General features: G+C 48.5%; 1 protein-coding gene across 1 annotated transcript in view; it reads right to left on the reverse strand.

Annotated features, from left to right (window-relative positions):
- Positions 1-12,147, reverse strand: part of dnah7 (dynein, axonemal, heavy chain 7) — a 468,798-nt gene that overhangs the window by 278,630 nt on the left and 178,021 nt on the right. Inside the window, exon 23 of the mRNA XM_078228625.1 lies at positions 8,216-8,325. Coding sequence (XP_078084751.1) covers positions 8,216-8,325 — 110 coding nt within the window. The remainder of the gene's footprint in view (positions 1-8,215; positions 8,326-12,147) is intronic.

Consider the following 12,147-nt stretch of genomic DNA (forward strand, 5'->3'; position numbering starts at 1 on the left):
AACTTGATCAGGCCAGGAGAATAGGCAAAGAAGTGGCAGATGGAATACAATGTGGGAAAGTGTGAGGTTATGCACTATTGTAGCAAAAATGGAGGCATACACTATTTTTCAAATGAGAAAGGCATGGGAAATCCAAAGCACAAAGGGACTTGGGAGTCCTGGTTTAGGACTCTCTTAAGGTTAACATGCAGGTTCAGTTGGCAGTTAGGAAGGCAAATTCAATGTTAGCATTCATTTCTAAAGAGCTAGAATACAAGAGCAAGGATGTAGTGCTGAGGCTGTTTAAGGCTCTGGTCAGACCCCATTTGGAATATTGTGAGCAGTTTTGGGCCCCATACCGAAGGAAGGATCTGCTGGCCTTGGAGGGGTTCCAGAGGAAGTTCACAAGAATGATCCCAGGAATGAAGGGTTTGTCATATGAGGAGCAGCTGAGGAGTCTGGATCTATACCCAGGAGATGTCAGGGGTAGGTTTTTCACTCAGAGGGTGGTGGGTGAGTGGAATCGGCTGCCGTCAGTGGTGGTGGAGGCAAACTCGATAGGGTCTTTTAAGAGACTTCTGGATGAGTACATGGGACTTAATAGGATTGAGCATTATAGGTAAGCCTATATATAAGCCTAGGTAGGTAGGGACATGACCGGCGCAACTTGTGGGCCGAAGGGCCTGTTTGTGCTGTATTTTTTCTATGTTCTATTTTTCTAATCCTCTATTAATCTTTTTGTCATTATTCCATACCCACATTTGCAAATGACTTTAGAAAGCTCTGCTTTCATGCCTCATAAAAATACTAATCTTGGACTCAGTTTTCTCTTCCTGATGGTAATGGTAGAGTGGGGGATATGGTGGGCCATGGGGTTACAAATTGCAATTCAGTATAATTCTGCTGCTGGTGATGGCCCACATCGCCTCATGGATACCCTGTCTTCAGCTGCTAGATCTGCTCAAAGTCTATTTCATTTAACACAGTGGTAGTGCCACACAACACTTCATCATACCCATCCCACACAGAACCTATCTTACTTACAAATTTGGAAGATGCCATTTTACCTAAGTGTCGAGATGGTAGTGCTGCACCTGTATTATAGTCATGATGTGGAGATGCCGGCGTTGGACTGGGGTAAACACAGTAAGAAGTTTAACAACACCAGGTTAAAGTCCAACAGGTTTATTTGGTAGCAAAAGCCACACAAGCTTTCGAGGCTCTGAGCCCCTTCTTCAGGACCTGAAGAAGGGGCTCAGAGCCTCGAAAGCTTGTGTGGCTTTTGCTACCAAATAAACCTGTTGGACTTTAACCTGGTGTTGTTAAACTTCTTCCTGTATTATAGGACAGAGGTCGACGCTCCCTCCCTCACTGTCCGTGTGCCTCTATTTATCTGGAACCTCACATTGTGCAGGTACAGACGCCATCGGTTACTCTCCAGCCTTCCCCAGTAATAGTCGATCCTGTCACTGTGATGATGAACACTGACACACTTATCCCCAAACCCATCACCTGCAAAGTACCCATGACTCACGTGGACCTGTACCCACCTCATCTGGATCCGGTGTGCCCCATCACTTACAGGGGCTCCCTTCTCCGCACCCCCCTCCCCCCCTCTCCCCCGACCACTTTACATACCACCGAATACTCCTCCCCCCATTATATTGTATTCCCTCACTCCAGACTGCAGACGTCCTCGTGACCATCTTCAGCCCCACCCAGAGACATTGGCCGATATTTTACGGCCTCACTCGGCCGAGGCTCATAAAATCCCACCCAACGCCAACAGAGAATTCCGTTCTGCGAGCCACGTCTGCCCCGATTCCAGGGCGGGCGTGGCGGTAAAATTCCGGCCATTGACAACTCTTCACACCAAACTGTGTATTTTTCTTTTCCTTGCCTCTTCCTGCAGATGGGGTACACCATGCTTCCAATGATTACCCCTGCTGCATGGCCATTGCTCTTCTGCACTGTCTCCTATCTCTAACTTCGGACTGTGAGGTCCACATAGCCCCTGGACTGCCTATCATCAATGACACCTTTCCATTTTGCAACAAGAATGTTTGCACTCTCTGACTCCTCTCTGCCAGCCCCTGAACTTAAAAATAAGCACTGACATAGTTCCCAATTCCAAAGAGGACTGTGAAAAGTTTAGTGTTCATGCAAATCATCCCTAATGTGCCACACTAACAAGTATCCATCCCATCACCTGCAGTCTGTGTGCATCCCCTTCCAGTAATATATGTGATATCCTTTAACTTGCTTGTTTATCTACATTTCATGCAGGCTTGTCAGGGACCAGCTTCCCTCTCCTGAGTCTTCCCTTTGCCTTCCATTGTTCATTCTGTTCATCCACCTCCTTCTCCTCTGCCTACCGCTGTGAGCCTTTGTCCTTCCTCCTTCCACAGCCCTCCTTTCACATTGCCCCACTGTCTTTGTCAACACACCTCCTCCCCCCAGGCCTCATCTCACACCCCACCCCCATTTGAACTTCGGACTTTTGTTGCAGTCACTGCATGTCCAGATAGATATTGGTGAGTGGCACCAGGGCAAAGGAGACGCCTATATTCCCTGAAGCCAGGCACAGTACAGATCTGATTTGGTGACACGAGGGTCCATGGGTCTAGCAGCATAGTGCTGTCCATGAAGACAAGCACAGCAGGGAGATGGAGGCCAGAAAACAGTCTGCCCCGGCAGAGTGGTGTACAATGCATCAGAAGCAGTGCAGCACTATGGCAAATAAGTTTTGATGCACTCACTTCAAAGTCTCTGATAAACTGAGGGTCGCCTTTTGCATGTTTCAGACTGGCATAATTTCACATTGGTGTGATGCACGTTTGGAAGGCCTGACAGGATTCAGGCAAGATTGTAGGAGATCAATGTCGGGGACCACCTGTCAATAGCCGCAACAATTGCCCTCTGAGAGTGGACCACGCTCTGCAACCTCTCAGCCATGGACCTCTGCGACTGGGCCACATTCTCTAGGGATGCTGCCGTAGCCCGCTGTGTCTCAGCGCTGTCCCGCTGGGTCTCCTGCAAGCTCTGCAGCCCCTCAGCCATGACCCTCTGTGTTGCAGACCCAGGGGCTCTGATGGCAATGCAGCCTGAGAGGCAGTCGCTGCCTCGGTCAGTTCCAGGGCACTGGACCCCCCAAATGGGAAGCGGTGCCGGAGAAAGGTCAATGACCTCATCCGGGCAGCAAGGGTGAGTGCTGAACCCCATCTTGCATCTTCCCCCCCAAATCTCCCCCAGGTCCTCCCATCCCCAGCACCCTGCATGCTTCCAGCTCCTGATCCCCAAGCACCTCCTTCCTATTCCACCTCCCGCCCCCCCCCCACCCCCGCTCCTCCCCCCCCCCCCCCCCACCCTCCCCAAGAGCTACTGCACTTGTCCTCTAAGGGCCACCATACTCTGCAGTAATCACGCCATCATTTCTTTCATGGCTCCTTCTGTCTCCACAACAGAAGACCGACCATAATACCTGTGAGAGGGCAAAGACGGGGTGGTGAGCCAGACCTCTGGATCCTCACCCGCTTTGGGGAGCGGGCGCTGGAGCTCTCAAGGGAAGGGGAGATGCAGGCTGTCAGCGACAGCATGGCTGGGCTGCCGTCAAGACGTGAGCACCTGTCATTCCTCCACTCATTCTGAGGAAACTTCTCGGGCGCATGAGTTTTGGGAGCGAGGGGCAAGGTTTAAAGAAGATGCACAAGGCATTCTTATTTGTACAGAGAGGGTAGTGGGTGTCTGGAACTTGCTGCCAGGGAAGGTCATGGAGGCAGATACAATAGTGACCTTTAAGGGGCGTCTTTACGGCTATGTGAATGGGATGGGAATAGAGGCACATGGTCCCCAGAAGGGTAGGGGGTTACAAGTCAGATGGGCAGCCTGGTCGCTACAAGCTTGGAGGGCCGAAGGGTCTGTTCCTGTGATGTAATCTTCTTTGCGCTTTGTTCTATGTTCAATGGAGAAATATGAATCACGTATTTTGCATCCTGGATTCCTCTCCCTCCCTTGCACTTAACCTTGTGTCCTGTGTTGCAGGGACAGATCCAGACACCTCAGGACCCTCTGGACTACAGGCCCGGTCTGCAGCTCCCATGCATCCTGGTCAGGACAGCTCGGATGAGTCCTCGGAGGATATGGCTGAAGGGACCTCCGAGGGTGGCACCGTTTTGGCATCAGCTTCCACCTCACAACTCACCATCCCAGACACTGACACGTCGGTAGGTCCAGTTAGTGGTGAGGCTTCTGGGTCACACTCTGGTGAGCATGACACGTCTGATAATGTGCATCGGGTGGAGGAGGGAACATCTTAGAATCTTAGAAACCCTACAGCACAGAAAGAGGCCATTCGGCCCATCGAGTCTGCACCGACCACAATCCCACCCAAGCCCTACCCCCATATCCCGACATATTTACCCACTAATCCCTCTAACCTACGCATCCCAGGACACTAAGGGCAATTTTGGCATGGCCAATCAACCTAACCCGCACATCTTTGGACTGTGGGAGAAAACCGGAGCACCCGGAGGAAACCCACGCAGACACGAGGAGAATGTGCAAACTCCACACAGACAGTGACCTAGGCCGGGAATCGAACCCAGGTCCCTGGAGCTGTGAAGCAGCAGTGCTAACCACTATGCTACCTCGCCGCCCAGGGCCTCTGGCACGCAGGGGGCCTGCCGGAAGCGTGGACTCAGCTGGCCCCAGGATACATGCTGGGCCTCTGAGATCACTTCTCCCTCAGCTGCTGGAGATGCAGCAACAGAGCCGGGGAATGCAGGAGGGGTTGATGGCCACACTGGACCAATTGCGAGGCTGTTGGGAGGAGTCCCAAAGCTTTCAGGCGGACCAGCTATTGCTTGTCTTGCGTGCTTCCCAGGCCAACACTGCAAGGCTGGCGTCTGCAGTGGAAAGCCTGGGCAGGGGATCCGCACCATGAGTGGCAGGCTCCAAGCAATGGCCAAGTCACAGCAGGCCACAGCGGAGTCCCAGAGGGCCCCGGCCGAGTCACAGCGGACCACAGCGGAGTCCCAGAGGGCTGTGGCTGAGTCACAGCGGCCAAAGCTGAGGGATTGAACAGGCTTCTCGAGATTCTGCGGCCCATGGCTGAGAGGCTGGAGAGCTTGCAGAGGAGACCCAGCAGGACAGCACTGAGTCACAGCAGGCTACAGCAGCTATCCTTGAGAACATGGCCCAGTCTCAGAGGGTCATAGCTGAGGGGTTGCAGAGCGTGGCCCAGTCTCTGAGGGCACTTGCTGCAGCCACTGACATGTGGTCCTCGACTCAGGTGGCCATCATAGAGAGCTTGACCACCATGGGTAGAACACAGGTGGTTGTCCAGGACTGGCAGGGCCAGGAGACACCGGAGCTTCTGGACCTCACTGCAGAAGCACTGCCGTCCCATGGAGTGACCCAGGGGCCCACAGGAACCCCAAGGCAGGAGGAACGGCTCGAATCCATGCTGGGGCCTTCCAGCCAGGAGACTGTGGCTGTGGCTACACCTTCTGACTCCCCTCTTCCTGACAACGGGGCATCTCAGGGGCAGCGGGATGAAGAGGATGTCACGGACACATCCCAGACACCTGGAAGCCGGCCAGGGCCCTCAAGGTCCAGGGCCTCCAGGGGACGCACACCACGCGCATCACAGGCAACGGGGCAAGGAAGGCAGCTGGCCCCCTCTACCTCCAATGTACATTCTGGGGAGTCATTGAGACGGAGTGGCAGGCCATGTAAAGTTAGGAAGTTCTAGTCGCATTGAGATGGCACGGATGAAGGGCTGCACGAGTTGGAAAGATATTTAAGCACCTTAACGTTTTCTGTTTACAGGTTTTAATGTTAGAATGAATTATTTAAACACTTTTATTGCAATTATTAAATGTTTTTTCACCACCCACCTGTGACTAATTTGTCTCAGATTTATCTCAAATAGGAATCCTCTTCCATTGATGATCGCCGGAGCGATGCTTCATGTTGATGTCAGTTGGGGAGGCCCCTCAATGCTGTGTCACTGAGAAAAGGAAGCCATTGGTTCCCCAGAACCCACGAGTGGTTCCCTCCCGTCCCCCCACCCCATCCATCCCCGGACCCTGTATGGGGGTTTCAGATCCCTTATCCACTACACAAACGTGAGCCCAGGTGCCAGCGTGCATGCGGAGCTCAGGTAGGAGTTAGACTTGTTTGTACCAGGGCATCATCATAATGGTGCTTAGCGAGTCGCCATCATCCTCCTGCCTGCCAAAAAACTCGCTAACACAGCATACCCAAGCCCACCACTCTGGTGTGACAATGTTGCAGGAGATAGAAGGAATTTTTTGCGGGGGGGGTGCTGAACTATCTGGTGATCAGGGTCTCGCTAGCCACCGTCACATGCCTCATTTGAGCTGCCAGCCTTCCAGCGCCTGGGTGGTGTTCCAAGGCGTTCTCCTCCTCTTCCTCCTCCTCTTCCTCCTCCTCCTGCTCGTCATCCTCCCCAGCGATGCCCGGCCGGTCAGCTTCCACATCCTCCTCCTCCTCCTCCTCCAATAGGTCACCTTTCTGCAGAGCCAGATTGTGCAAGGCACAGCACATGACCACAATGCAGGAAGAGATCATTGGGCTGTATTGGAGGACCCGCCAGAGTGGTCCAGGCACCGGAATCCCATTTTGAGGACCCCAGTGCACCTCTCCACTATCGCGCGGATGGCTACATGGGCCTCATTATAGCAGGCCTCCACACAGGCATCATCAGCCATGTCCGAAGCGGATAACCCATATCACCCACGAACCAGCCCCGCAGCATGGGCTCCTCCTCAAATGCCTCCGAGATGTCAGAGCTCCTGACAATGAAGCTGTCGTGCACGCTGCTAGGGTGTTTTGTGCATACATGCATAATGTTCATATTATGGTCACACACTAGTTGAACATTCAGGGAGTGGAACCCCTTTCTGTTGATGAATCTTTATGGATTCTGTAGGGGGCTTTGAGGGCAACATGGGCGCAGTTAATGGCCCCATGAAAAGTTGAGAGGCTGCAGCAGTGCAATTTGCAAGGGCTTTGTGCACATCCTTCAGCTGGAAGAGTGCTGAGTGCACTTGGACCCAGCAGCACCACAAGACCCGAGGTCAGTGCTGAGACCCGGGTCCATGCTGCAAGTCGGAAATCGGAGACCCTGCTGAGCAACAACACCCCACACCCCACACACTCGCAGAACCGCCACTGACCCAAGAAAGAAAATGGCCGCAACGAAAGGACATCTACGCACTTACCTCCTCACGAACCCTCACTGATGGAGCACCCGAATCGTACTTTTATGAAGCATGTCTGTTTCGCGCCAATTCCGGATTGGTGGACGCGGTGGTAAAGGTGGAATTGCTGGTAAAGTTGGGCGTAAAGCCCATTAAGTCAATTTAAATGCATGAAAATGGCACTACTCATCTTACGCCCGACTTTACCAAGTTTTCGTGCCTGAAAATGAGCGCAACTTGATGGTAAAATCGGGCCCAGTATGTCATCTTTCAGTCCTTACAATTAGGGACATCTTAGTCTGGATAAATTTGGTGCCAAACTGTAGACAATTTTCTAGTCATGGGGTTTCATCTAGTCTATTGGAAGTGATGACGGAAAAGGATGACAGATGACATGGAATGTTATGGAAACCATCATGCCATAGTTGAAGGGCAATTCTCTAGGAGCAGTTCTTGAATCTGTCCATAATCTAACCACCTGAGTAGAGAAGGTGCATGAAAGAAGTTTTATGACGTATGTTGAAAATTGATCAGGACAATAATTAAGCACTTTCCATTGAATGCATTCAGTACTAAATAAAAAGTATTTGTGCCATGATTTAATGCTTTTAGATAATTGTTGATATCTTCTTCTTCAAAATCTATAGTTAAAAAACATACATTATGAAACTGGCATTCAAGCACACCATAATTTGAAACTCTACCTCAAATAAAGGTCATTGAGTCAATTTACAAGGAATGTTTCCTTGCCATTACATATTTTGCTTTATTGTTAAAAAATGAGACTGGAGATTATGTGGGGAAGGGACAAGTTACTATAGATTCTACTTTAATTACTGGATTCAGGTACTGTGTTTTCTACTTCTTTGCTTTTGCTTGTCAGTTCACTGATTAATGTAATTTATCCAAATGTATATCATATTCTTACTCATTATTCATAACTGAGCAATATTTCATAGCACTGTATCCTACTTTGTTTATTCCGAACAGCCAAATGCAAAAGCACTCACCTGTAGCATCTGTCTGTAAGTGGAGTAATAACAAGGCGGTCAGTGTTTCCAAGATATTCATAACCATAGGGTAAACCTGCATTGATCATTTTTGTTTGAAGTTCATTATCCTGTCAAGTGAAGAGTACAATGAGCTGTAAAAAATGACATTCACACCACATGAATGCCAGGCATTGACTATCTCTAACAAGAGAGAATCTAACCATCTCCCTTACAAGTCAGTGGCATTACCATCGATGAATACCCCACCTTCAAATCCTGGGGGTTACCACTGAACAGAAACTGAAATGGAACAGCCACATAAGTACTGTGGCCTGTTTCCCCTTGGCGGCATGGTGGCACACTGGTTAGCATTTCTGCCTCACAGCACCAGGGACCTGGGTTCAATTCCTGGTTTGGGTCACTGTCTGTGCGGAATCTGCACATTCTCCCCATGCCTGCATGGGTTTCCTCTGGCTACCCCAGTTTCCTCCCACAGTTTGAAAGATGAGCTGGCTATGTGCATTGACCATGCTAAATTCTCCCTCAGTGTACCCAAACAGGAGCCAGAGTGTGGCAACGAGGGGATTTTCACACTAATACTTAAACTTTAAACTACTAACTATTTTGTATCTTAACAGACCCCTCTTTTTCTTAAAATGAAAATAATCCTCAGGTGGAACAAAGAAATAAAATGGTCCTTCTTTCCATATTATATAATACAATCATCAAAGTAAACCAGATCATACAAACAGCAGTTACATTTTATATAAGCACCCTTCCCTATTACACCTTCTTAAAGAATGAAAACATGCATAAAGATGTCCTAAAAAAATTATAGCTCCTCATATCAACAGACTCCATTAATTTCTTGGAGCCCACACCTCTTATTGTGAAACAATTGGTGGTTGGTACCAACCCATTTAACTTTGGAGATTTCTTTGTTCTCGAACATTTGTTTTAAACTTGTAATATCAATTTGCAATTTTTAAAAATTCACTCACTTTGCAGAATGTACAATATCCAAAAGTGACTTATTGGGCGGGATTTTGCGGCCTTGCTCATCCCGAAACCATAAAATCCCACCCGAGGTCAATGGACCTTTGCATGGTCCACTCCTCACCCGCTCCAATTCCCGTGGCGGGCAGGGTGGTAAAATCCCACCCATATCTATGTAACCTTCAATAGGTATTATTTTGAAGTTCTCTTTTTTTAGTTAGAATTTCTTCCAGTATCTTTGATATGCGGAATGCCATGTCTATCACTTCAACAAGGGCAAGAGTTTCTGCTGTCAAAGTACTCTTTACTACTCACCATACCTTTGTAGCTCCCAACGCCAAAGGCCAACATTTACCTCTTTCCCCACAAGAAATATTAAATCCTCCTGTGCTTGGAAACCCATCACTGCACAAGAAGTGTCACTAAAAACAATTAGTTTCATATTCAGCATCACCCAAAGACGGGAATTTCAAGACACAATCCTTCATTTTATTTTTTAAAAATGTTTTATTTGCCCAAATAACATAATCAACCTTAGATTATTCATTACAGTACTCAATTCTAAAACATCAAACACTGACATCCAGCCTCGTTTGTATGGCCATCTAATTCAGTTGCCCAATTAGACTTCTCAGTTCCTCCATTTCAGTTTTAGAAGCCACTGTCTCTTTTGGGAGGCCCGACAATGGCCAACTGCGATGGGATTAACACACCTCTAAATATTTCTGATGCAAAGTGACATTCAATCCATTCTGTCTGATTTCCAACCTGTTGTATTTAAAGGCTCCAAAAGTGTGATTTCCAATCTTGAACTCTGCTCTGAGCCCATCAATGACAATCTTTTCAAATTCACTGTTCCCATACCACAAAAAGGTCATCATGAAGATGCTTCAAAGTTTTCCCCCATGGTGCCAATAAAATATTGCTGGGTCTGCTTACAACTGGAGACAGTCCAATTTTAGTAAAATGGACCACATTAAGAAATATCAAACTCTGGAAGTGTTGTTTAAACCACATGCACATTTATTTAACTTCCAGTGTCCCTTCTGCATTTGTCACCTCCTTTGGAGAGTGGACTAAAACTTCTCTTTGAAGTTGATCTCTGTGCATAAAAGTAGCTTTAATAGCAATCAAATTGCATTCTCAAAATACTGTTGCCAACAGAGCAAAAAAGATCATAAAATGACCTTTCCTGCCCTTGGTGAATCTGCACTTGCATTCTGGGCATCCAATTTTTCTTCAAAACCTCGTGCCTCCCCTTTAGCCTTAGAAGTTCCATCAGAGAGCACCTTTCTGTGTATATCCATCGATGCTGGCTGTCACCTATCCTGCACCACTGTGCAAACCCCAAATTCTCTCCAGCTGTATAATTCTTGCTGCTTCGCATCTTTTATTAACTTGTCTTCTAATTTGTTCATAGCCACTAAGACTTCTTGATCACATGAGCTTCTGCTCCTTGTTGCATTCTTGGTCTGTGTCATATTCCTTCACCTTGTTTAACTACATCCTCCATCCTGTCTTATAACTCGTTTTAGACTGCTACTGTTTGATCTCCCCCTCTTATAAACAGATTTTCTTTCAACAGTTTGTGATCGCTTCCTAGGGGCATGTTCATTTCCAGACTCATTGGGGGCGAATTTACCATCGTGTTGCGCCTCTTTTCAGGCACGAGGAGGGGAAGGACTAATGTGGGAGAGGGGTAATGGGGGAGGAGGCCCACTGCTACTCTGCAGGAATCGGTAGGGAGGAGGGAGGGAGAGGGGGCCTGTTTCATGAAGCAGGAAAGTCGTGTTTGACGAATCTACTGGACTTTTATGAAGATGTCACTAGTGCGGTTGACAGAGGGGAACCGGTGGATGTGGTGTTTTTAGATTTCCAGAAGGCGTTCGATAAGGTGCCTCACAAAAGGTTGCTGCAGAAGATTGGGGTACACGGAGTTAGGGGTAAGGTGTTGGCGTGGATTGGGGATTGGCTATCTAACAGGAAGCAGAGAGTTGGGATAAATGGGTGCTTTTCTGGTTGGCAGTTGGTGACCAGTGGCGTGCCGCAGGGATCAGTGCTGGGGCCTCAATTGTTTACCATTTACATAGATGATCTGGAGGACGGGACTGAATCTAGGGTATTCAAGTTTGCTGATGACACGAAGGTGAGTGGGAAAGCGAATTGCGTGGAGGACGCGGAAAGTCTGCAGAGAGATTTGGATAGGCTGAGCGAGTGGGCGAAGATCTGGCAGATGGAATATAACGTTAGCAAATGTGAGGTTATCCACTTTGGAAGAAATAATAGTAAATTGGAATATTATTTAAATGGAGAAAAATTACATCGTGCGACTGTGCAGAGGGACCTGGGGGTACTTGTGCACGAATCGCAAAAACTCAGTCTGCAGGTGCAGCAGGTAATCAAGAAGGCGAATGGAATGTTGGCCTTTATCGCGAGGGGGATAGAATATAAAAGCAGGGAAGTCATGCTGCAACTGTACAAGACACTGGTGAGGCTGCAACTGGAGTACTGTGTGCAGTTTTGGTCCCCTTATTTGCGAAAGGATATATTGGCCTTGGAGGGAGTGCAGAGAAGGTTCACCAGGTTGATACCAGAGATGAAGGGTGTAGCTTGTGAGGAGAGATTAAACAGATTGGGTCTGTACTCGTTGGAGTTTAGAAGGATGAGGGGTGATCTTATAGAGACATATAAGATAATGAAGGGGCTGGATAGGGTAGAGGTGGAGAGATTCTTTCCACTTAGAAGGGAAACCAGAACTAGAGGGCACAGCCTCAAAATAAGGGGGGGCCGGTTCAGAACAGAGTTGAGGGGGAACTTCTTCTCTCAGAGGGTAGTGAATCTCTGGAATTCTCTGCCCATTGAAGTGGTGGAGGCTTCCTCGTTGAATATGTTTAAATCACGGCTAGATAGTTTTCTGATCGATAAGGGAATTAGGGGATATGGGGAGCAGGCGG

The sequence above is a fragment of the Mustelus asterias genome, chromosome 14, assembly GCF_964213995.1.
Source record: "Mustelus asterias chromosome 14, sMusAst1.hap1.1, whole genome shotgun sequence".
Lineage (NCBI taxonomy): Eukaryota > Metazoa > Chordata > Chondrichthyes > Carcharhiniformes > Triakidae > Mustelus > Mustelus asterias.